At 43.9% G+C, this 26,883-nt stretch overlaps 1 protein-coding gene across 3 annotated transcripts in view; it reads left to right on the forward strand.

Annotated features, from left to right (window-relative positions):
- The window catches only part of TSPAN14 (tetraspanin 14), a 46,344-nt gene that overhangs the window by 14,581 nt on the left and 4,880 nt on the right, over nucleotides 1-26,883 (forward strand). For all 3 annotated transcript variants that reach the window (XM_044420333.1, XM_044420334.1, XM_044420335.1), the window contains 6 exons: nucleotides 8,354-8,451; nucleotides 14,953-15,003; nucleotides 22,308-22,454; nucleotides 24,217-24,387; nucleotides 25,848-25,973; nucleotides 26,188-26,232. In XM_044420333.1, coding sequence (XP_044276268.1) covers nucleotides 8,371-8,451; nucleotides 14,953-15,003; nucleotides 22,308-22,454; nucleotides 24,217-24,387; nucleotides 25,848-25,973; nucleotides 26,188-26,232 — 621 coding nt within the window. In that variant the 5' untranslated portion in view covers nucleotides 8,354-8,370. The remainder of the gene's footprint in view (nucleotides 1-8,353; nucleotides 8,452-14,952; nucleotides 15,004-22,307; nucleotides 22,455-24,216; nucleotides 24,388-25,847; nucleotides 25,974-26,187; nucleotides 26,233-26,883) is intronic.

Below are 26,883 nucleotides of genomic sequence, written 5' to 3' on the forward strand. Positions count from 1 at the left end.
TCAATGAGCTCATCTGTATTCCCAGCTGATCTGTCTAGAGAAGGGTATTCACCACAAAGTACAGAAGCCAAAACGTCTTTCCATGGGCCTGGAACCAGAAGAAAGACCTTCTATTGCCCTTACTGCTCTCTGAATATGTGCCACTTCCTGCCGTGAACAAGCACACCTGCCTTCTCTTTCTGGGAGCCACTTCTTCTTTGCATGCATATTTTTTGCCAACATGTAAAATGAGGAACAAAGGTTGCTTGCCGCCTGTCCTCTTTCTTTTTTTGGCCAGTGGGGGGGTCAAGGAGCTTGCATAAACTGTGACGGGGAATTCAGCTGAACTGTTTACTCACAACAAGATGCAAGAGCACGTTTTCTGGGCCAGTATTCTTCTGATACCTGTCACTTGTGAAGCATCTCGGTAGGGGCCAAGGAGCAGGTAAATGTACTTGGACTTTGTCAAATTTCACATTTGTTCCTTCTGTCCCAGCAGCCTTACTGGAGCTGGCACCTTCCGTTCCCAGCTCCCTGCTCCTGATTATTGGCTGTGTGGGCCTGAGGAGAGTTAAGGTCCAAAGCAACTCTGGGTTGGGGGACAGTCTATCCCAGCTAGTGCCTTCAGAAGAGAGCCAGCTTCTGAATACGCTCACAGAGCTAAGTTTTAAGGTCTCTCTCTCTCTCTCTCTCTCTCTCTCTCTCTTACTTTCCTCTGGGCTATTTTGAACTGTCTTTGCTTTGGAACAGCCACACTGCCGTATCCCTCACCCTGTAAAAGCGCATGTTTTATTTACACTCTTAGCCTATGGAGTTTGAGCTACTTTCTGCCTTCTGGAGAATAACATTTCAGAGCAGTTGACAAAGCCATGTTGCAGGGAGGGGGTGTAAAGAGTGTATCAGACCTGGAAGACTAGTGTTTTTGAAAGGCAGTCTGAGAAGGGGAGGGGAGGGGGGGACTTTGGGGCTTGCTTTAGCTATTTAAACAAACCTCCAAAGCTGGGGGTCTGCAGTGCCTTGTAAAAAGTTGTCTGCCATCCCTTTCTGATGTGAGGCATTTGTGGCCTGAGGGAAGGGTGGCGCCACAAACATACGGATTTAAGGAGAGCCTTCCAGGCTCAGACTAAAGGTCAGCCTAGTTCAGCAACTTGTTTTCTGCAGTAGCCGTCCAAGATCCAAGGGTTGGTGAAAGTGGAGGAGCAGCGATCCAGTGGTTTGGATGTTTGTGGTTTGAGAAGAGCTTATAAATGTCCTACTGTGTTATTCCCCTCCTTCCAGCATTGCAGGTTTGGGCTGCTTAGGCGGCAGCAGTGACGTGCGGAGGGTTAGCTGCATCTATCCCTGTATCCAGCTGTGGAACAGATTGGCCAATGGACTCATGATGAGTCAAGCCAATAGTTGATCTAGCCTGGTGTTTTCTGCACTGATTGGCAGCATGATGTCGTGGGCATGGGCGCTCACCACAGCCATCTCCATAGCTGTGCACCTAAGGAGAGTTAGAAATGCAAGCAGTTGCATCGATCCATCTGCGTGTCTCTCTCGGATACTGAAGCGCAGGAACATTTGGTTGTTGTTTAGTTGCAAAGTCGTGCCCGACCCGTCATGACCCCAAGGACAACATTCCTCCAGGCCTTCCTGTCCTCCACCATCCCCCGGAGTCCACTCAAGCTCATGCCGACTGCTTCAGTGACTCCATCCAGCCACCTCATCCTCTGCCGCCCCCTTCTTCTCTTGCTCTCAATTGTTCCCAGCATTAGACTCTTCTCCAGGGACTCCTTCCTTCTCATTAGGTGGCCAAAGCATTTGAGCTTCATCTTCAGTATCTGGCCTGCTAAAGAGCAGTCAGAGTTGCTTTCCTTTGGGATTGACTGGTTTGATCTCTTTGCAGCCCAAGGACTCTCAGGAGCCTCCTCCAACACTACAATTCAAAGGCCTCAATTCTTCAGTGCTCAGTCTTCCTTATGGTTCAACTTTTACAGCCATACATTGCAACTGGGAAAACCCCAGGAACATTTAGGGACATGTAATTGATGGACTGGTTCACACATTCATTCATTAGGGCTCACTTTCAAAAGTCACCAGATTGCTCTGTACGCCAGCAGTCAGTTTGAGTATTCAAGCCATGAGTTCTGTGAACCTGGCAAAGGTGGCTTGTGTGAGGGATAAACAATCATCACACAACCCATGGGCTGTGTTAGGGTAGTTTAACCCTTGCATAAGCCACAACAGCATAACAGGATAAGGTGGGAGGCCTGCCTATCAGAGCTTGAATATTTCAAAAGTCACCTGGCATTCTTTACAACTACCCATGGCTTAAATAAGCCACCGTGGCTTGAAACAAGCCTCCCCTTACTGATAAGAACTCTATTTTGGGCTGTGGCAGAGAGAGAGTGGTTTGAACATGAATGGCCTTCCCAGCTTCGGATAGTTTAGATTTATCTGCTTAGGGATGACACTGTACAGTTACTGAACAAAGAGGTTGTCACTTTAAATTGTCAGTAGGACGCTGGAACTGAAGATTGCATCAAAATTCTGTCAATTTTAATTGGGGTTGCGCCTTCGTTTTCTTCTCTTGCTTACAGAAATTTGGCATTTCAGCCAGCTCTCCTCAATGTAATTGTGGTTGATACTATTGTCACATGCTGCCCAGTCATCTCTGACTAATGGTGAGCCAATGAGAAAAAACCTCTAAAACTTCCAGTCTACAAAAGCCCTGTCCAGCTCTTCTAAGTTTAAGGCTGTGAACTTCACCATTATGGAATCAAACCATCATTGTTCAGTCTTCCCTTTCTCCTCCTGCCTTTGACTTTCCCTAGCATGAGTGCCATTGACCTTGCCTTCTCATGGTGAGGCATGAAGTTTCCTTTTGTAGGGCAAGTTCTGGCCTGATTTGATCTTGGACCCACTTGTTCTTCTTTCAGTCAGTCCAGGGTATTCTCAAAGTTCTCCAGCACCATATTTCAAGCATTTTCTTCCTGTCAGCTTTCCTCACTGTCCACCTTTCACACCCATACATAATAATCAGGAATACAACCGTGTGGATGATCTTGGCCTTGATCTCCAGTGAAAGTCCACACACTTGAAGATGTTTCCTAGTTCCTTCATTGCTGCCCTTCTAAGTCTCAGTCTCCTGCCAATTTCTTGGCCAAAGTCTCCCTTTGAATTGGTGACTGGGTTGAGATATGTGACATCTTTCACAACTTCAGTTTTTTCATTGTTGATGGTTAAGTTCTGTAATTCCTCTGCAGACGTGCTTTTGTTTTTCTTCTTTCACTTTCATCAGGAGTCATTTGAAGTCTTTGCTGTGTTCTATCAGTAGTACTGTGTCATCTCCATATCTGAAATTATGGATGTGTCTTCTGCCAATTTTCACTCCTTCCCCTGGTTCTAATCCAGCTTTCCTTATGATATGTTCTGCATATAGATTGAACAGAGATAAAATACATCTTTGTCTGATACCTTTGTCCATGGGAAACCATCCTGCTTCTCTGTATCCTCTCCTAACAGTAGCTTCTTGTTTGTGATACAGGTTATACATCAGGACAATCAAGTCCTAAAGCACCCCCATTTCTTTCAGGACCATTCTCAGCTTCTACTCATCCACACATTCAAAGGCTTTGCTGTAGTAAGCAAAGCATAGACAGATCTTTTTTCTGAAATTCCTCTCAGCATAATAAAGACTATAGCTTCCATGTGTCCGTTTTGTCTTGGATTTGGCCAGAATCAAATTGCTCCATTGATTCCCTCTTGATTTAGATGGGTGCACTCTGATCAAAATTGAGACCAGTTGCTTCAAAGGCTTGTGGTGGGTTCATTTTTATTGTGCATGCTATTGAGCATAACTGGATTCCTTGTTGCACTTATATTGCAAGAAACCCAAGGTAGCTTACAGAACCCTTTCCTCCCTCTCCATTTTCTGGTCACAATTCCTTGAGGTAGTTCAGGAAGACAATTCGTGACAGGCTAACAGTCGTCAGTGAGCTTCATAGCTGAGTGGAGAGTAGAAGCCAGATTTTCCAGTTCTCCATCCAACACTCCAGCTGCCATGATGCACTGGTTCTCATGCTCCTTAGGAAAGCTTTGTCCTTGAAGCAACATTCTCAATATGCACTTTGGGCTTTCAGAAGTAGTTGGAATCTCAAAAGAGGTGGTGTGGAGGAAACCACAAGTGTGTTGCATAAATATACCAGCAAATTAGCTGTGGAACTTGCTATGGTGTTGAGATAACATTGTGATATGTTGCCACCTGCAAGGTTCTGTCATGCTGAGGTGCTGTGCTTATCCTTGGTTTTATCGCATTTTTCTGATCAGACATGGGCAAACCACCTGTAACCTTTAGACAGGATGTCACAGACACGGTTGTCAGCAACATCCTGTCAAATTGTTACAGGTGTTTTTTCCACACCTGATGATATGCATGCAATGCAGGCTTAGCGATTTTTATTTCTGCCCACTCACCCCTGGTTATCCAGAGGTGAGTTGCTGATGATAGAGATGGCTTGAGTCCTACTTAAACATACGACTCATCTGCTGGGAAGTCTTTTCCTTCTCCGATAAAGCCATTTCTTAAATATATAGGTTTCAATCCAGATTTAGTCATGTACTTTTAAGCTTTGGAGAGTGGACCTTAGTCCCCTAAAATGCTATAACAAAGGAAAGGGGATCCTTCCAAATGGGGGTGCACTGTGCTGTGAGTGAGAGGACAGACCCTCCAAAATCAAGGTGGGGGGTATCTTTCATGAGAACCAACAGAAGACAGATCCTGGATTCAAGTCATGACCTTGTATTTTTATCATGGCCTGCCTTGTGCATGTGATTCAGTCGCTGAAATCCGTGGTCAAGAAAAGTTTTTTGTGGTGATGGCGAAATATATAAACAACACATGATATCAACTGCCTATCTCTTGTCTCACCACTGTTCCACTGTGCTGTGGACTTTCTTGTTTGTGTAAATAAATCCAAATCTAAAATAAGTTAGAGGAGTGACCAGGCAAGTGGCCTGTCTATATGATGAAGGTACCCTGATGTAATGGTACCTCCTCTGAACCCTGAGGAGACTTAAAAGTCTGTGTGATGACCACAGATGACAGCTTTCTCTAATTTGATACCCTCCAGAAGTTTTGCACCACAACTCCCGTGCGGAAATCCTGTCTTTAGATGATGTGAGGTTTACTCCAGCAATTTTGAAGGGTGCCAGGTTGAGGAAGGCTGATGTATAGATTCACTGTACTTCCATGGCTTTCCCAAAAGACTCTTAGGAATTGCCATCTTTTGTGAGAATGCTGACCATTCTCTGCTAGAGAGCCTTCTCCCAAAACTACATTTCTCTGGGGAATAGCCATTAAATCAACTTCAAGCCAAGTCAAGATCTTTGATGGGCCATAACTAAAGGTTCATACACAGATATGGTTGGTCACACTTCACACTTTTCTCCACTGCTAGACTTTGGCTTAGAATGGTCAAAATTGTGGCCTCCCCTGCATCTTGTAAGGTAGGGGACTCCAACTTGACCTGTTGTGCTACTAAGATGCTGTGCTCTAAGTGGGTTTGGTTTATATTGGTTGCATTCCTCCAGACAGATTGGCGAGACCTCATGGTGGCCACGGTGCTGTTTTTCTAAGATATTGATCTGCTTTTGTGATTTACAGGGCACAATGAAAATATAAAAACTGTTCAGCAAAATACATATTATCTGAAATTCAGATAATGCTCAGGAAAGATCATCAGTGTTTGTGCCTGAAAAAATGAAGAATATATTCTGCTACTAAACCTTACTTTTCACCCTGAGTGTATGATAGCTACATCTGAGAGATTGTCAGTGTGAATGAGATGCAAAAAATGTGTTCTGCTACTATCTTGTTCCTTGAAATTACTGCTGTAGTTAAGAACACCATCAGGATTGAGAAGGCCCAAAGAAATTTGCGTTCTGCCCCTTCGCTGTGGGGCACTCCGCTTTCTTTTTTCTGCCACCACTTCATTTTTTCTCTAGAACTGCCTTGATCATTTTGCTCCTTTGCCTTCTATCAACTTACACAACGAGGACTGTAGAAAGAGCTCTTCTAAGTTTTAGAAAGGAAGAAGAATCTAAGCATCTGTTAAGTATCTGTCCTCTCACCTGCTGCTTCTCTCCTACAAAGTATTCTCTTGACCCAAGTACATCCTTTAAAGAAGGACTGCTTGGCTTGTAGGTGCGTTACTACTCCATAGTCTGAATGGAATGCAGATACCCATGTAAGAGTGATTCCAAACAAGTATAAAACCATTATACCTCTGAAATGAAAAACACATCCAGATGATTTGGAACTATTGCCAAAGCACCCACTTTTTATTCATAAATGAACATACTATTTCATATACAGCTTTATTATTGTTTCGTACTTTTGTGTACTTTATTAAGCCTTTGGGAAAGAGAGGTGGGATTAAAAAATGAAAAATAGTTCTTTCCTCATTTCAAACTGCACAAGATTAATTAACTTGTAGATCTGATTTTAGCTGGGAACCCTCAAGAGGGATGGAGTTAGCTGAGATTCACAGATTCATAGTATCGGCTGCCACAGAACATAAAATTGAATAGCATCTTGAACAAATGAATAGACCTTCAGAAGTGAGGATAAACCCGTCAGGTTTATAACTGGGGTTGGGCAAATCAGTCAGTTTTGATTTCTCCTTCACTTTTCAGATTTCTTTTTTTAACATCTCAATTTCTTTCTCTTTTGAATACGAAGAACTTTGTGCAGTTTGGTAAATTTGTTTTGAAACCAGACAGAATTCTCACCAATCTGAATCCAGCTCTATTCAATAGGTACAGCAGTTCCAAACATGGAGTCAATCATGACAGAATTGCCTTCTATTAAACTATATCACTGTTAAAAGCAAGGAACTTGTAATTAATTCACAACATTGGCACTTCCAAGCATGCCTGGTACTGTATTTCTAATGGCCATCCCCTCCCTCCCTCCCTCCCTTCTTCTCTTTCTTTCTTTCTGATCTTATGAAATGGAAGATTTCCCATGGAAAAAATAAAGGATTGGAATATTTTCATCCCAAACCATTAAATGCAGGAATTTGGTTCTGAGTCTTTGTCATTTTGCTGTATTCATATTTTGTTTGAATATCCTGAGTTCACCAGAAACCAGAAGTTTCTGGTTCTTGGGATGCTGGAGATGGGAGGCTGCATCAAGGGAATGAAATGTTTACATTTCATAATTATACAAATAGACCGATGATGGAATACAAAGGATAGATCTCTCATCAATTGTGATCAAAGTTTGCTCAGGATAGTTTATTCCTAGTTGCAGGAGTATTGTTGTCCTGGCTACCTTGGTGAGATCACGGTGAAGATTTTGGGGTGCTTGTAAATGTGTGGATGATGAAAGCAACTTTCTCAGCTTTTATGTGTTAAAAAAATGAACTGCTTCAAAATGTAGGCCAGTATTGCATGTAAATCAACCATAGCCATTAATTACTGGGAGAGAAATCAAAACACCTCCTGGGAAACCAAGAGCCTTTGAAGTGAAATTTATCAGGATAGATTCTTTATGGTTGAGCAGTGCTTTAATTTAAAGGTGTTGGCATGGATCCCAAGATCAGTTAACGGAAGGAAATTCAGGGAAGGACAGTCTCCTGCCCCTTCCTCTACCTGAAGCGATCTGTGACCCATGGAAATGTCTGTTGTGGGGTCAGGAGGGCAGTGGCTGGACAAGGGAGGGCAGGGCTGCTGTGGGGAGGAGGGGACAGGAAACTGGCTCCGAGTGGTGTGCTGAACACTTTTCTAGCAATAGGGAAGGATGATTTAGACGTGTGTGGCCAGCTTGCCCACTGCATTCCCATCAGCCCAGAGACTTTGCTAATCATTGTTTCCTGGGCTGAAGCTTGCTTCGTGAGAGAGGAACAAGTTGAATATTGAAAGCAGGAGAAAACTGGTCATAACCCTTCAAAACAACCCCCAGTTAGGCATTATTCAGGGCAAAGTCTGCAGTCCTATGAAAGGCCAAAAGTGTGAGCAATGTAGAATATCCATTAAGATTATGTTCTCTATTACAGGTATGTACACTGAGTGAATAGCACCTCATAACCCCAGCCTTATGTTGAATGTTGACCGCTTTGGAGTTCTTTTGTAAAATAGTAAGAGGTTCTGCAAGGGTATCAAATACTGGTGTGGGCAAGACGGAATCTGCCATCTTCATACCTGTACTTTTGGCGTATGAGTGGGTGTCTGTTCCATTGAAACTAGGTTGCGCTCTTTGCTGAAAACCGATTAAAATCAAATAATGAACTACACAAAGCCTGTGATTCTGTAGCCTTGGAAAAGTTGATTGCTACTGCATTTTTCTAAATAGAACTTTCTGTTCTTTTTTTTTTCTGATTCTGTACAGTCACAGTTCGGTAAAAGATGCACTATTACCGGTATTCTTCTGCTGAGATCAACTGCTGGTACAAATACTTGCTCTTCAGTTACAACATAATCTTCTGGGTAAGTACAGACTCTTTCCATTACTTGGTGTTTTGCCCCTTAACTTGAAAGAGGACCCTCTGGAAATCAGACTTGCTTCCAAGCAAATGTGTAGAACAAAGGAACGTGCTTGGAGCATCCTCCCCCCCAAAATCTGGATTTCCAGGTTTCCAGAACCGGTTAGCTAGCTCTGCCCCTTTCTTTGTTTCTGGCTCCATTGTTGCAAGCACAAGCTTAGCTGGAGGTGTTTTCCTCTTCATTTTTCTCCAGGCTTCAGAACATTTCACTTGCTTATTTTCATGGTGAGCGGCTGTTTTTAAAAGAGGGGTGCAAAGCCTCAGATCTCAGATGGTGACTTGGGAGTCACCATCCAGCCTTCTAGGGTCCCCCCAAAGGCCACCCCTTCCCCCGGTCTGCCTCACCTTCCCCCTAACCACCAACCATTGATTTGGTACCCCAGCTTTTGTGTGCCCGCTCCATTCTAAAAGGTGGAAAGACCTCTCTTAAGGCTGATTTACTGACAAGTAAGATCTTTAAGCTAGAATATGTTCATATTTTGTACCTTGGCCCTTCTGCCTTTGGTCCTGCTGCTACTAAAATAGGGCCCTTGGGAGCCTCTCCAAAATTGACACCCCCTGTGTACACATATAAGCCTTTCTCAGAGAGGGAACTTAAGGCAATTCCATAACATACTGGTCGAGCCTTCCCGGGATGGTGATTTCCAGATATTTGGGACTTCAGCGCTCATGCACCACTGGTCAAGAACAGTGGGAATTCCAGGCAAAAGATTGGAAGGGTGCCATGTTTGGGAGGCTGATCCAGGACATACCGCTCTTCGTGCACCAGGGAGCAGTCCTAACCAGATCCAAACTACATCTTTCTTCTTTTCGGTCTGCTCTACACGTTCTGGGGTGGCAGCACCCCTCTTTGAGTCTAGAAAAATAATGTACTGAGAAACTATGCAAATGTTTTTTAATGGCAGGATTTAGAATACGACTCGTAAACCCTGTAGGGACATTTATAAGCTAGGAACTTCCTGGTTCAGCTCTCACCTTGTCAGGTAACACATGGTGGAGAATCTTTAGCAAGGCCAGCATCCTCTCAGCTTCACCCCGCTCATGCTGAATATTGGAGGCTGGACTGAGAAGTGCTTTAAAACTTCTTTAAAATCCTCTGAACATGCTATTGTGAAAGAAAATAAACATGCATATTTAGGCAATCCCTGCCTAGAATTGGCTGGATTTTCATCATCAACGCCTTCTCGGTAAAACAAAACAACACACCCTTCCTCAAATAATAAAAGAAAGAAGCCCCCTGCCCGGCTGCTACGGCTTTGCACATTCGCATTGTCTCCCTCACGTGCACGCTCCTTGTGCCCCAAGTGACCTTTGCTCAGTGCCACTTGATGTCACAATAGGACACGTTTTGTGATAAACAAAAGGAAGCGGTTCCTCCGAGTCCCTTATTTTACCCACAGAATGTGACTGAAACAGTATCTTTTCCCGGATCAAAGGACCATTTACAATACTTTAAACTTTTGAACTGTTGCTCACGCCTGTACAGCACGCTCTGCTGTGCATAGAAGAAAGGAAGTGGGAGCCGTCTCTGTGCTCATGAAATTAAAAACACCTAGGCCTTGCTCAGAGAAGACGGAGAGGGAGCTGGGCTTTTAAAAGCCAGGCCTATGTATCTTGTGGTCTACCAAGCCACCACGCCTTGATAAACCCTCCGGGCTTCACTGGGTGTGCGCGATTGTGAAAACAAGGGGTTACCAAGCACGTGGTGAGTCCCATTGGTGGCTGCACAGGCTCCGCTGGAAGCAGTGGAAGCTCTGCTGCAAATGAGAGCAAGCATGGGGAGTCACCCCGTTTTGTCAGTGCCCGCTTGCGTGCTGGTTTCACAAAGCCTTGCAGAGTAAATAGGCCCCTGCTATTCTGTCCTGAAAGACACAGGAAGATGTGTTTTGAGTCTGCAGAAAAGCCGTTTCCTAGTGTATGGAGACTTTGGAGTTGTGTTCCAGTCTTCGTGACCCAGTTAGCGAGGTCTTGAAGCTTTAAAAAGCCATGGCAGGCTGGGCACCATTTACCTAATTACCTGCCTGGGTGAAGCTTAGTGTATTATCAAACCCTAACGGTCAAGGCTTGTTGGAGGGGGAACAACAGACCATGGTACATGGCACATACCATGGTTTAAACAAGCCTTGATGGCTTGGCACTGTGATCGTATGAACCTACTCAGGGGGTGGGTGAGAAGAAGAAGCCATGGTGTTGTCCCGCCGCAGTTCTGGAATTCCTGTATAGTAGGAGTAGTTTTCTTAATCCAAAGAATTCATGATTTGGTCTAAGGTGGTTCTCCAATCCTCTGTACCTGGGATTGCCACGATAGCATTGTTGGTGTGGAAACACCATAGAGTCTGCTGGCAAGAACAGCCACAGAAGTGTCAATGGGGTGGATTCAGACAACACAAGCCATGGTTGGTATTCCATGTTATCGAAACCCAGTTGTGTTATTTCACCATGGTAAGTTTGGTCTTTAGAAACCACAGTAAGAAAAAATGGTTTGTTCTATGGTTTCTCTGTACCACCATGGCTTGTTGTGATGTCTTGAACCCAGGGTTGTGGTTTTCAAAGTCCTGGTCTGCAACTACAACAGAGTTCCCTGGAAAGAGTAGCAAGTGCAGGTGTCTCTCCAGCGATCCAACCTCTCCGCGTGGACTAATGCAGAAGAGGCTGGTGGCACAGACAAATAGCACAGCACTTTGGGAATGAATTTCAGGTGCAGTGGCTGATGAGATTTATGCCAACAGTGGGAGAACTGAACAAGGAGGCTGGAAACCGTGATACTGTAGAAACGGCTTGACTGTCTGCCAGGTCAATTATGATAAAAAACATGAATTATGGTAGCCAAGCCAGGTTGCTTGTCATATTGTGAGTGGAAAATGCTTTAGAGTAGGCATATTAGTGGAGAGGTTTTTTTTACTAGCCCATCACCCACCATCTAGAGCTGGGCTGGGGTCTCCAATGCAGGCCTCTCCTGGCTTAATACTAGCACAAGTATGTTGTGTTTTCCTTCCTCTTTCCCTCCTCATCCTTATCAAAGACAGCACACTGTCAGCATTTCCTGCATCTCTGCCGGGCAGCAGTGCTAGTTTTGGCTTTCAGAAAGGGTTAGATCATGGCTGTGGAAACTTTCCCGTGTGCTGGAAGGAAAAGGAAGAAAGATGAAACGCTTTCAAGCAGGTAGTCATTTGAGACGCTTTGGGCCACCATCCATGCTTTGGGTGGTTGAAGCTACCAAGAGTTGATCTCTCCACCTGGACAGCTTAGCTGGGTTGATGCTAAATGAGTTGTATGGAATGTTTGTCCCACTTAGAGTATGCCTAATCAAGTGGCCACAATTGGATGCACCCCCTGGTGTGCATGCGTTCTTTATTGAGTAAAGACTGGGGGGTGGGCATGATATCCCTCTATAAGCACCTCAGAGGCTGTCACAAAGAAGGAGGTCAAGATCTCTTTTTGCTGATGCCAGAGTGTAGGACACGGAATAATCAGCTCAAGTTGCGACAACCCAGATTCAGGCTGGACATCAGGAAAAGCTTCCCCACTGTCAGAGCAATACAGCAATGGAACCATGTCCCCAGAGAGGTGGTGGGCACTCCCACACTAGAGGCATTCAGAAAGAAACTGGACAGCCATCTGAGTGGGATGGTGTAACGTCGTGTCCTGCAAGAGCAGGGGGTTGGACTCAATGGCCTTTATGGCCCCTTCCAACTCTACTGTTCTATGATTCTAGGATTCTAAAGGGCTATACACTTACAAAATGCTGCGAACTGTATGCTGGAGATGTGTTCTATGTTAGAAAGATACTGCAGCAAGGAGTGTGAGCCATCACAAGATTCAGTACACTTCTGGAAGGGGAATGGGAGTAAAGCAACCTGAATGAATAAATGATTTTACATTAAGTAGCACATATCTGTTGGTCCTGATGGAAGGTAGCACCCTTATGATTGTATTGTTTGATTAGGTCCATCATTATTGATCATATTATTTGTACTGTTTTATGTTTGTGTAAACTCCAAGTCTTGTTTTTGCTAAAATAAAATTAGAAAAGAAAGATGGAGCACTGGGGAACTGTGTCACAGCATCTCAGCATGTAGCCCTTCACTTTCATCTGTAGATGAACCCTGTTTTGGTTTCCACCTACATCGGGAATAGTGAATTCCAAGATTGCAGGCAGGTGCCTGGCGCCAGGGTACCAGTTCTAGGAAGGCTGCAGGTGGAAAGACTGCTCAGCAATCCCAAAGCTGGCGAAGGGCTTTTCTCCACCTTCTCAGTGACTTTCTTGGCTCCCAGCATCTGCCTCAAAACCCTGGAGCAAAATATTCCCACTGAATGTGGAAGTGAAAGCAGCTGTCCAAATCATTAGCCTTGTTTGGCTTTATTGTATTTTGCTTTGACAGACTCTAAAAAAAATACCTTAATATAAATACATACTCTGGTGGGGATTGTCATAATTAGAGGTGTTCGGTGTTTTGGCAGTGAGTCATAGTTTTTAACTCATGTGAAAGCACCCACTGCTGACCACACCAGTTTAGTAACATTTATTTCATGCGGACCCCACCTTTTTTTTAAACTAGAAAAGGATACTCAGCTCTACAAAATTATTCTCAAAGTAGCCCAGAAGACATCACAACACTTTGAAGGAGTCTCCTAAATTGAGGTCACTGCCTGTAACCACTGCAGATGGGTGCAGTCGTGATTTAGTGTAGCAAAGGAAGTGGCGTGTTTCATGACACTAGCTGGGTCTAATGTGTGAACTGGACACACACAGTCCGCATGATCCTGTTGTGTGTCGTCCCTCCCCCCCCCCCCCAACAAAGCATCATGAAAGCCTTGCATTTACAAAACAAACCCTAGAGTACCAGACTGCTGTTCAAATCAAATATAAAATGCATGCATCGTCTTTGTTTCTATAACCAGAAAGCAAAAGAAATCCTTTTCTCAGCTCTGCATAAGTGCCTAGCAAATGAGACTGGTCCCAACAAAGCCATGAAGGGCATGGAAGGGTCATTTAGTCACACTTAGGGCAAACAGTTCTGTGGGAACATTAAACTGGTATCTCCTACATAAAGTAATCTTTTCAGGACATCCTTGCCCTGGTTCTACCATGGGCCCAGTGATGCAGCTTCACCTTGCTCATGCCGTATCTTGTCCTGCTTTCCCTCTTGAGCCGTACTGCTTTTCATTCCAGCCATGTATCCTGTGAAAGTGTTTGCACCCGGGGCTGCACCACAGCAATAAGCAGCATCAGCATCCATATCTGAGAGATGAAAATAAGCACCCCTTGCATAGTCAAGAGGACAATGCCTGCATTAGTACGGGGAAATCCAAGTTGGAGGTTGCATCTCCATCAGGAAATCTAAGCATCCCCTGCTCCTCCCAGGCAGGAATGCGAAGAGGGGGTCTTGTCCCCTTTCCCCTTTTTCTACCGCCCACTTCACAGCCCCGTGGATAACCTCCTTCTACCATTCACAGCCCCATGGATCACCTCAGTGCCGCTGTCAGCCTGTGCCTGACTTGAACGACCTGTCTTGACTCCCTTTGTGCCCATAGGCAAAAGGGCCCCATGTCTGGGCTTCAGCTGGCCAGATGCCCCTTAAACTGTGCAGTTGGGTGGAGAGGGGGAATCAAGCTGGAGGCCATCAGCTCCCTCCACTTCAGAGGTTTCACCCTCGGTCACACTACACACTACACTGAACTGGCGTGGACTTTCAGCGCAGTTTATATCTTTCCTTGTTTTCCCTCTATATCAAGAGGAAAGAACCTCTGTTTCACTCCAACTGTACCGGAATCCTTGTTTTGGTTGTCTTCCCTCCACTTTTCCACTCTCATACAGAGGATCCTCTTTGAAAACAGGGAGCCTGGTAACCCAGATACATAAGGAAGGGCTCCCATTTCCTTTGTTCACTGTCCTTTTGGGGGGCGGGGTGCCCTTTCCCAGTTCCAATAACCTTCCTGAAGCTGCTCGCACACAGTATTCCAAATTCAGTTGCATCATTAATTTCTGTGCAGTCATCACTCACTGGCAGTTTTGTTTTCCACTCCTTTCCTAATCATTTCTAACATGGATTTCCTCTTTTTTTTGCTCTCCCTCTGAACTGATGTTTTTATTGAACTGCTCGCCGTAGCCTCAGGACTGGCCCAGCCTCTTCCATTCTTCTGCATGTAGTTTGGATTTAGTTTCGAGCAATGTGTGTGGGTTAGCTCTGTACTGAATCCTTTCATTATCTAAAGGCGGGGACAGCAGTTCCAACAGCGACATCTGGAGATGAAGCTTTCTCACGAGAGTGCCAGCTGGCATGTGTCCCGTACTTCATGACCATGCATCTTGTCCATGTGTTAGGAAAACATGCACATATTGGATTAGGAGGATTGTTTCTGGGTGGGGAACAGGAATGCTTTCCAGCAAACGTCAATGCTTTCTGGCAAATAATAAATCTTTCCTTTTTCCCCCTTTTCCTAGTTAGCCGGAGTTGCTTTTCTTGGAGCTGGTCTTTGGGCTTGGAGTGAAAAGGTAAGGAAATGAGCTATCGCTCTCCATGTATTCCTTGAAAGCGAAACTGATTTTGCTCCAGTTTATCAAAAATAAGAAGGGAGAAAAAAGGAGCAATGAAAATTTCTTCACACGTGAGCCTTTCTGTAGAAGGAAATCATTTGAATGTGTGATATTTCCTCAGCAAGGAAAGGCTGGATTTAATGCAACATAGGAATACTCACATTCTATACAGGTCTGTTCAGAAATGAATGCAATGAAGTTCAACAAATAGAGTGTACAGAGTTGTAATCTTCAAGAGCGATCCTGAATCTGCAAACCTGGGAATAAGCCCCACTGAATTCGTTTGGGCTTTCTTCTAAGTAGATTTGAAGAAGAACATGTTTCCAGGCACGTTCAGACCTTTCTCACACAGTCTTTTCTTCTCTCCTACACCTCTTAGCTGGATTGGTGATTCGGTGCACTTAATCCCACCCCTGCTATATTTGTCCTGTGGGTGACTTAGATAGCCAGTGATTACTGGGGTGGCATGAGAGGCTGTCCCCCGGATGGCTTCTTTGCATCACGATAGTGCTTCAACTGAGGCTTGGCATTATAGAAACATAGAAACAGAGCGAGTCAGAAGGGGCCTCCCGGGCCATCTCGTCTGAACTCCAGCAATAGCCTGCTCCGCTCATGACATGCCCACCATGTGCATGATAGAATTATCCTGACACAGGGATACCTGGATTCCTATACTGCTTTGTAGGTACACACGTTTCATAATTTTGAGCAACATGTGTTCCTGTTATGCCACGCGGTGGTGCAAAACAAACTCGAGTCACTGGGAGCATGTTTGAGATCAGAGGATCAGACTGTAGAAAATTAAATGGCAGTTTTGGAACTGGGGAATCATCCTGCCCCTCTTTCAAGCTCCTGCAAGGAAAATCTGAAGTCTTGGAGGTACCATGAAGAAGCTGATCCTTTCCAGCCTCTTTCACCTCTCAGGCCACTTGGCGTTTATCTGTGAGGCTTGTTTCTCAGTTCTTTTTACTTTTTGCTTGTGTTCCAGTGATTCCCTTCTCAGTGACTCCTTCTTATAGCATTGTGGGTTTTGAGTTTGTTAAACATGTTGGCTGTTCTGCAGCTGAGCCCAAGGCAATGGTGGCATTTGCAGATCAATGTAGGGAAGAGAAAAAGGCAAAGGGACATTTGGCATAGTTACATTTAAGCTAAATTAGAGGTTTTGTCTGAAGCCTTATGCAAAGCAGGCAGAGTTTCAGGCACAGGAGAAAACAGCTGCCATAGTGACCTTCCTCCTCTCTTCCTCTTCCTCCTTCTGCTCTTTTTAAAGGGACCAAGCACCAGTTCCGCATACATACACGTACTCCATTTAGCCCTTTAACAGGGAGATGAATGTTTTTATTGGCTAGCCTTTAGGGAGCAAGGACTGGAAATGGTTGTCTTCTCCTTTGTAAAACTGATGTCTTCTTGCAATCGAATCTTTGTTTTCAATTTCTGATTTTGCTAGTTCTGATAAAGATTTACCTGGTGGGCTTTGTGCTAAAAAAGCTCAGGAAACCACATATGTTCTAATGGAATGCTTCCCTGCCCATATGCGATTTCTCCCTACTGTCCCCGTGTGTAGAAGAAATATGTAACCTGTGAACTGCGGTTGTTGTGTCAGCCATTCTTCACCACTTCACTGGCACCTCCCCAAACAGCTGCAGCCTAGGAAATCTGACATTGCAAAAGAGGATATCTGTGCAGGAAATTTATTTATGTGTGATGGGTGGAGGAGAGAGGATGGAAAGGGAGTAGAAACCAGGCTGAAAGAACAGGAATGTGTTGAATTTTAAAAACAAACTCCTTCATTTTATTTATGATTTCCTACCCTCCCTTCCAGGAGTCCCAGTTGGTGAATGTGGGTACAGCCTCCCAGTTGCTGACCTTAGGTCCAACCCATGTGCCTCCACTTGAAGCTCAGCATTCTAGTTAAAAGGCTTCACAGCCTCTTACACTGCAACCATTTTTCAAGGAGAAAATGGGGATTATTAGTATATAGGCTCCAAGCTGTGGTACATCTCACTGGTTCCCATATAACCGGTCCCACCCCCAGTAACTGGCCCTATTCCTGCAAACAGCCATCTGTTCACTGCAAAGGTTGGGTCTAGAGGTCCCCTGCTTCAAGGGGAAGGCATATTCCGACCACTGGAAATGTATTAAGCCTTGCATTAGGCTGGAGAAAGCGAAGCCACACCCAAAGATGTTCTTTCACTTGTGCAAACAGAAATACAAGAAGTGTCCCCCTCTCCTCCACATCATTATTATTATTACTATTAAGATTATTAGCTAACCCAAATGAAACAGTGTAGCCTAGAATGCGGGCAGGATGTTCAGTGTTAAGATTAAATGAAGAACATTATCAAAACACACACGGAGATTAACATCCACAGTTTGATGCAAATAATAACAGTATTATTATTACTATTACCGTTACTGCTACTACTTATTCTTCTTATTATAGTACAAGGCAAAAGCTTCTGTGAATATTGTACTATTCTGTGCTATGTTCTGTGAAAAGAGAACTATTTTGCTTCCACTCCCTTTTCTTTGCATCATGCTGTGGGTGTTTATCTCCATGTGTGCTTTGATAAAGTCCTCGCTTAATCTTAACCCTGAGCATCCTGCCTGCAGTCAAGTCAACACCCCGCGTCATTTGGGTTAGCACTCACGTGGACCAATGCTCTGTTTTGATAGCTGCTACTATCGGAAACCCCAGCCTGGTGCCAAGAATGTGCTCTTGATAAAATAGCCTTCCTGTGAAGTGGGTCATCTCTGGTGCTGTGGAACAATTAGCGGGACAGCCAGCCCTCCGTCCTTAACTAATCAATTCACCCCATTACACCTAGGCACCCTCTCCGAGTTTCTAACAGTTGCCCTGCTGGATGGAGCAACTAGGTATATGCTCTGGTTTTAGGAGTCTGAAAGCAAAAGCCTGCCTTTGGCCTTGCCTTGCAAACCCATGGCTTGGTTGGTGATACGTGTCAGCTACTGATTCTGCCCAGAAAGGATCCTGTGTCTCTTTTCCTCGGGACAGCAAACAGATGCATGCAGCTGCTGCTTTTGAAACAGAGAAAAAGTCATGCCTGGACTGCCCAGCCTCTGAGTGCCACCTAGTGGAAGTTGCTTCCTTTTGGCTGCAGGTTTTGCCAAGGGGCTGGAAGAGCAGACCTTTTTACAGCTGTTTTACAGTGACTCTTATGTTTTGCTACCTGATGCATATTGACAGAGATCTGAACGATTACCTATATGATGCATATATTTCCAGACATGCTGGTTACACATGCATTTGCATATTTAGGTGCATAATTAAGGAGGCACCTGGCACAGTGTAATGTGTGAAGGGATCTTTAATTGCTCTTGTTGAAATAAGGATCACTATGAAGGCTTTTGTAATTAAATGCCCCATCTGGTTATTCTCTCATTCTCTCTCTCATGCACCACTTGCTGATATAACAACTTCAAGAGATATCCTTCTTTACTTTTTCTGCTTGGGGAGCCCCTGCCCCCAAGTCCAATTCTGATCACCTGAAGATTTAGTAAGTGTCCAAATTCTTCTCTTGCCTAAGAATATTTCCAGAAGATGCAATTTCCAGAATGCACCTTTTGCAAATGGAAGGTTCTTTCTTTCTTCCTGAATTCTAAAAATAAAGTTACCTATTATACTACACAAACATTTCATCCATTATATCCTGGTCAAAAAGATTAGTTCCTCCATTGCCGCACAGGCACAATGGACTTTGGCCCGTAGGTTGTGCCAGCCAGCCCATTTCTCTGTGAAGGCCAGGTAATCTGCCGCTTGTGGGATAAGGCAGCAATTTCAGTGGAGATCACTGGGTGATTGGAGAAGTGAAAGGTTCCCAACCCTGCTTCTGAGATTGCGATTTTCTCATTGCTAGTACCAGCAAAGAAACATAGATTGTGGGGGAATGGGAGATGAAACCCTCTTCCAGCCCCTGGTGATCCCTAGATTTCTGTAGGGAGGAAAGATTTAAACCTGAAGATCCCTGTGTGCTGAGATGTAGTGGTTGGAAGAATGCCACACACCCACACTGGATGCATTTCTAGGGTACTGAAAAGGTCACACATCCCTGAATTATAGAATTAAATTCATACACAGTCAATTTGCAGAATGGAATGTTTTTAAATATATGGTGAACTTATTATTATTATTATTATTATTATTATTATTATTATTATTATAGCATTTCTATGCCGCCCCTTGCCGAAACCTCGGGGCGGCTTACAACATGATAAAATACATTGAAATACAATAGTACATAATAAATTACCATTAAATATAACAATACAAAAAATACATTGATTTACAAATACAAAATTAAAATTATCAGTATAAAATAAAAATATAGGAGGAGAAAGAGAAGGAAGAAGAAGTTGCCCAGGCCAGATCATATGTTTTAACAATTGAAATGATGTTTAAATAAAAAGGTCTTTACCTGGCACCGAAAAACCAGTAACGACGGTGCCAGGCGGACCTCTTTAACTTAATGTCTTACAGCTTCAGTTCTTACCCACATCAGCACTAAGTTTCAGTTATGTTGCTTCCAACAACATACAAAGCTGTGCACCATCTTGAACCTTATTATTAGAACAACTAAGTGTTATTGATCAGTAGATTAGAGACATCCTTGCCAAATTAATAAGCTTAATTGATTCCATTAGTGTACTTTCAGGTAATACTATTGATTGTATGAATAGGAAGATTCATAAGATTCCTACTAAGTAGGAAGTACTAAATTACCATTTTGGGTTTCTGAGCGGTAATAACTGTTGGTGTCTCGAAGTCGTAATGTATCTTGGAATACAGGGGCTCAAATTATAAGCCTGAATCTGCATATGTTGCAGGCAGATCCTGTAAGAGGGGCATCATTTAATTAAGTGCACAAGGACAAGGTTAATATACTTAATGAATGTTTTACCAGAGCTAATTTGTCTATTGTGCTCTGTTCCTTTATGTATCACTCTGTGTGTCATTTCAGAAAAGTTATGGAGTAGGACACTGGCACACTGGTTCCTCCCTGCTTTTCATGTTAAGGGACAGAGTTGCCAATCAGAGGGGAAGGATTCCATTTTCCAGATCTTAGCTTTACCGCATATGATCTTTTTGTTATCTCATGCCTTTGATTGAAAGATACCATTTTCATTTAATATGCCTCCACGATGATGATATTACATTTAAAGCCCACCTTTCTTCCTCTTGCAAGGAACCTGAGTCAGTTGATAAGCTTCTCCTCCTCTCTGTTTTATTCTTGCAACAACAGCCCTGCAAGGTAGGTTAGACTGAGAATCTGTGACTGGCCCAAAGCCACCCAGAGAACTTAATGGCCAACTTGGAGACTAGAACATGGATTCTCAGGTCCCATTTTGGCACCTCTACCACTACGCTCTGCTGGTTTTACTTGAGTCGGTTGAAGTCAAGCTATTTGACACTTCTTGAACTGGGTGGCACTAGGATCTAGGTGAAAAGAAGGAACGGGACAGGGTGTTGTAGACTCTCTTGTCAGCTGCAGTTTAATCCATATTTGCATGCTGAATTAATTTGAAGGGGGAAACCTGATCTTAAAAAATGGATTGAAAAATTCCTTTTTATCGAGGAATTGGGTTGATAGGGGAATTTATGCTGTAGCTCAGTTAATTGCATCAGACAGCAAGTGTTTATAATTTTTGGCACTGTGCTGCAGAAAACTCTTATCCAGGCTGATAACGCTGAGGATCCAGTTGCGGTAGCCATTGGCGTCTCCATGTGCCCCCTCAGCAATGTGTGTTTCAGCTGAAGGAACAAACGAGTTGTTTCTAAATGTCTTGTGGGATGCAAGGAAGCAGATGCCCTCCACCTTAGAGAAGGCTGAAAAGGGACCTCAGGTGTTCTGTGCAGCACCATTTCTATGTACTCGCCTCACCTTCCGTATAAACTGTTCTCGTAGATTACAAATGTAAAGGGATCTGTTTTGGGAGCGAGAATCCATCGAATTCCCTGGGTTCCCTGCACTCTGGTCCATTTTGTTGCAGCTGTGAATCCACGTTTCTAGTGAGCAAGCCAGCGTTTGTGCGATGTGTGTATCAGGAAACGAGCCCTGTGCAAATGCGGTTCGGTTGCCACCACTCTTCTTCCACACGCAGCAGCCTTTGTTTAAGCTGTGGAAGAAGTGTGCTGGGTGTGCAGAATTCCCCTCGGCTGGGCTCACTTCCCAAGACTGGAGGAAGTCTGAGTGGAAGAGGGACAGATTCTGCAACACTTCATCACAAAGCGAAGACCCTGTGCTGGCTGCCTTCCCACTGGACTTCCCACCTGCCCGCATCCTTTTGTTCTCGAAAAATCTGAGATAATTGCAGAGGTACCTTTTAAGAGAGATTCCTGGGATGTGGAGGCAATAGATAGCAAAAAGGGACGCTGAAAGTCCCAGCACGGCCGGGATGCAAAGCTTCAAGCCTGAGAAGATAAATGTCTGTTCCCTCTCACTCAGTGACAGGAGGATGTTGCTAATCTCACCACATTAGAATGTATCTCTTCAATTTCACCTGAGTGCTTGTCTGGTGATCTCGTCGGCTTATTTTAATATATATAGTTGAAACAAAAGTGTCAATCTCCCCCTACTTTTAAAAAAATGGTGTGAGGAATTGTTCTTGCAAATGGTTACTCTTGTGTTGTTTTGTTCTTTCCATCTGTGTTTGTGGTTTCTCCCCTGCTTTTTGGCTTGTTTTGTTATAACTGCAAATAAAGATACATGGGAAAAAATCCAGCTTACATTGTTTTTCATTAAAACAATGGCTTTGGGGCGGGGTGGAATTTTTGCTTGTTTTGTTTGGAGGCACCAAGTTCAATGCCCAGGCAATCAAAAATGCTCCAGCTAGAAAGCCAAGTTGAGATCTGTGTAAATTATACAAATTAGTGTAAATCTAGCATTTCCAAGAAAGAGCAATGGCACTGAAGTTACGCTTCCAACCAGAGACCTCTTCTTCAACCCCTTTTGTCTGCGATAACGACATGCATTCCTACACATTTTCCAGGAAAATGTTTGCAGTCATGAGGGCTAGATACTTGCATCCAGGTTTTTTATATTTATTTTTAAAGGGCAAGTGAGTGAGCTGACCTAAGGAAATGGTCTCCTGCCTTCCCTGCCACTTCCTGGACTCTTTCTGGACACTTCTGTGAAGCCTTCACATGCTTTTGGTGTTCTTTCAGTGTTTATGCAACAAAATTCAGAATTGATTGTGTAAGACAGAACAGATTCACATGACTGATCTCTCTCTTTCTGTTTCAGGGTGTGCTGGGTGACTTATCCAAAATTACTCGTCTCCCTGGCTTTGACCCCGTGGTCCTTATCTTGTTTGTTGGAGGAATCATGTTCATTCTAGGATTTGCTGGCTGCATAGGAGCCCTGCGAGAGAACATCTGCCTCCTGAAATTCGTAAGTTGTCAGATTATGTGGTGTGTGCTCTCTGTTTAACTATGCTGCTTCGGGGTGCAGTTATGGGGAAAAAGGTTAAGCCACAAAGAAAGACAGGGCTGTGTCCCCATTAGTCCAGGCCTGGTATGTGGAAATGCATTTAAACTGGTTTTTGTGCAATTCTGATAGATCTAGTTTAAACCAAAGCATTCCAAATTATAACAGAAGGTTCATCAAAACAAGCTTTAGTGGATTGGTCAGTGAAGGGCAGGTGTGAGCTAAGAGTTCATTTTGGTTTGGGACTCTTAGTGTAATAACATATAAAATATAGTAATGTATAACTTACAAAAGCATTAGTGTAATAACATAAAAAATGTTAAAGAATGACCCTTTTTCTTTCCTTCCTGATGGAAGTCTTAAATATCTTTTGTCTCCCTCCAGCACAATCTTTAGGCTTCTAAGTTGCCATTTTTATTTATACATACAATGTATGAATCACCATTCTATAGGATAACATCAAAGGCAATCAGCAATAAACATTAGAATTGGTTTTATATAATTGGTTGACCTATAAAATAGCTAAGATGGCAGGTTATTAATCAACTAAAAGTGATTAATGAGAAGAAATATTTTCAGAGAGTGGGTGTTGAAGTACATTTTTTTCACTTTGTGGTCACTTAAGGTTGTTAAAGATCCATATGTTACTTGAGTCTTCTGGATTGTGTATTAAATATATCTTTGTTTTAATTGCATCTATCTTTAATTGCCTTCTTTCTTTGAAATTAACCTCAGTCACACGGAAGACAGTAAAACATGAAGCATACATGCAACATATTGTTTCTTGGAAATCCACACTAATTAATAATAATTACGAAGAAAAAGAGGTCAAAGAGCGCTGAGAATCTTTCTAAAGAGCAAAAACAAATGCTGTTTTTTGAAAAACTCAAATAAATGTGGTATGTGAGCTAACAAAAGTGTTAACTTGATTTGCAGGTTCACATATTTCAGAAGATACCTTTTTCTCTGCTTCACTTGCTTGTTTCGTTGTAAAGTACAGTTGTGCTTTAGGTCACAGGATTTGAACACACTTCACAGATTGCTACAGCCACAGGAAATACAGTTTCTCTTGCCCTTGCAAGAGTACTTTAGCCTTTGCTTTCATTTTCTGGTTTTGCTATTTTTGTTAAAGCTGTTTTTATGGGTATTGTACCTCTCCACCAAAAAAAAGAAAAAAAATCCAATTCACTCTGACCCCATTCTGACAATGAATCAGTTCTGGGTTAGCAATCCTGTATGTTCTTAACTCATGGGTAATGGCAAGTAAGCATGCCGATTCCCATCTGCTTGCCTGCATCCTTGCACCAAAACAACCCTATTCCTGGGATGTCATGGTGTGTGATCTCAGAACTATGGGCTGTCTGGGGTTAAGCTACTCAGAATTTTAACCCAGGGTTTGTTGTTGGATTTGTTCAACGTGTCTGAGCTGGGTTGTTGTACACCAAGGAACTGCAGTGTGTTGAGAAGGCTTCTGGGCCTGTTTTAAGATGCTTGTTGCGGAATTTGCTAAGTACACATGGATTCAGTGTATACCCAATGACTCCCATCCCTGTATCTTTCTATTGGAGCAGAAGATCAGTGCTAGGCTGTGGACAAGAGGATACCATTACCCATCTTATGGAGGCTTAACTCCCTGTCCCTGGAACATAGCTGAGAAACAAGCAGCCTGCTTCTGTTTTTAAGCCTCATTCATCACCCCCTAACTCTCACCGTGTCCCCTTTTCAGTTTTGTGGCACGATTGGGCTCATTTTCCTTATGGAATTGACGGTGGCTGTTCTGGCTTTCCTGTTCCAAGACTGGGTGAGGGCTCGGGTGGAGACATTCTTCAAGAACAATATCAAGTCTTATCGAGATGACATCGACCTGCAGAACCTCATAGATTCATTGCAGAAATTGGTAAGCTGTCTTGCTGAACTGTCCTGTATGGCCCCAAGCAGTTTTAAAGTGAGAAACCAGCTGCGAAGGGCAGTCCTTTTCTTTTCCCTTGAACATACGTGGGTGAAAGGAGCGTAGGCAAGGTCGAGTAGCCAGTGAGATGATATTGGCAGCATGGCAGAAGCCAAAAAGGCGAGGCACAGCCATCGAAGCATGCAGGCTTTTCTTCTTCTGCAGTTACTTTTGCAAAACTCTCTGTTCAGTCCAAAACAAGAGTCCACCTCCTGTGCCAGGCCTAGCACCAGTTCTGATCAGTGCTTCCCCAAAGCCGCAGAGAAAAAGGAGGGAGTGGTACAGGGAGAGAGGAAGGAGCAGGAAAAGGACTAGAAAATGACTGTTCTTTATCTCTGTGCCATCTGTCAGATTCTCTGGCCAGTTTTGTCCATGGAATTGTAGAAGTGGTATGGTTTGAATTGATAATCTGTGTCCAGAGGCAGGAGCGTCTCCATCCTTCTGAGGCACATGTCCAGGATGGGAATCGGTGGCACTGCCAAGTGGTGGGTGTGGCCTTACTTGACCATCACATCCCACAGGTTGGTTTTTGGGGGCTCTCCTGTTGGACCCCTTGGCTATCTGCAAATGGGACCCCATAGGCTTCTGTCTTACTAATGGTGCAAATTAACTTCCATGCAAAAGCACAGTGGGAGACAGTCTTGCAGTACGGGGTTGGTGGGATCACTGACGCTCACCCCTTGTCCTCCTCTGATGCTAAAGAAGCAGGAGGCCTTTTGAACCAGAGTTTTCCTCCAGAAAGGTAGAGTCCCCTAGGGCCACTGAGCCAGAATGGGGGTGTGACCAGTGCTTGATGGGGCTGCATCTCTTTGCAGGTTTTGCAAGCTCAATTTTTACTGAATGTTTATTACTGTTTTGAACTCATCTTGAATTCGTTTTAATGTTGTTTGTTTTTATGATATTTGTGTTGCATTGTATTGTTTTGTTTCATGCACTGTTGTAAACCACCCAGAGAGCTTTGACTGTGGGGCAGTTTATTTGATTTAGATCCTGCTTTTTTTCTTACAAGGAACTCGAAGCCGCTTGCATCATTCTCCTCCTCCTGCTCTCCAACTTATCCCCACAACGACAACCCTGTGAGTTGGACTGGGCTGAGAGTGTTTGGCTGGCTCAGAGTCACCCAGTTGGCTCCATGGCTGAGCGGGGACTAGAACCCTGACTGCCTGCATCCCCAGTCCTTTGCTCTAACCACTACACAACACTGGCTATGATGATGATTTTAATAGGAAAGCTAGATGCCGATCTCAAATGCTCCCCATCAAACCATGTTTTGCAACAGGAGAATGTTTACAGCCCATTTGTTCATGTTGTTTATGCTCATGTCTTGATTCCCGTCATGAAGAGCGGTTGTGAGTATTGAATACTTTAGTACATCCCTATTGTTACGCAGAGTGATTTATATCTTGCAGAATCAATGCTGTGGTGCCGAGAATCCTAATGATTGGAACCTTAACATTTACTTCAACTGCAGTAGCACAAGCAAAAGCCGTGAGCGGTGTGGAGTCCCTTTCTCTTGCTGTGTCCCAGATCCTGCTGTAAGCTATTTCCTGTCTTCTTGATTCTATAGTAACACAGCAGATGGGGAAGGGGATTATTTCCCAGAATGAAAGAGAGAGTGGGGGGTCCTCTAAACTCTGGAATGCATGGTTCCTCCCAAAGGATGCTCTATATGTCTAAGTTGAAAACAAGAATACAATTCGCATCATGGCTGATAAATACTTCCAACTCTTCATTTTTCTCTCTCTCCAGCAAAATGTTGTGAACACACAATGTGGCTATGATGTCAGGAATATGGTAAGCCTTTTCGATCTCCTCCTCCCCACCTTTGCTAACCTGCAGTGACTTTGTAGGTACGGCCAGTTTAAAGAAAGCATCAGCCAGTGAAGCACACAGATTTTGTGTGAGAAGCCAGGAGGGGTGCAACACATCCTTTTGTATCCACGGCCATAGCAGCAGCCTTTCCAGAGTCATGTCGTAGTCAGGCAGGTCCACCTTTCCGTTGCTTATCTGTACTGTCCACTGCCAACCTGTGCTGGAAATAGGGAGTAGATGCCTGGCTCCATTCCAGGGCTCTGTTGCTTACTCAGTTGGCAGAGAGAGGATGTGTGGATGCAAGATGTTACTTCATCTCTGGCCTCTGAACTGCAAAGGAATGATGGGTGGTCTTGTTCCATGCTCTGAAGACTCCACGCGGCAGGTGTAGGCGACTGGGGCACCTTCCTTGGTGCTCACCTACTTGCTGTGCCCCGAGGAGGGGTGGATCAGCAAAGCACGAGCTTGGCAAAGTCCTCCTTGAAGGTTGCTCTGACTCAGCTCCCTATCCAACTGCAAGCTTTGCCTTTTCTTTCTGCAAGTATTTCCACATGTGTTTTCCAAACACACATAACTGTGTGCATTTTGAAAATGGACCTTTTTCTCATGACTAATGCATATCTGTGCAAATGT

This window comes from Varanus komodoensis, unplaced genomic scaffold, assembly GCF_004798865.1.
Source record: "Varanus komodoensis strain SLA01 unplaced genomic scaffold, ASM479886v1 scaffold11, whole genome shotgun sequence".
NCBI classification, from domain to species: domain Eukaryota; kingdom Metazoa; phylum Chordata; class Lepidosauria; order Squamata; family Varanidae; genus Varanus; species Varanus komodoensis.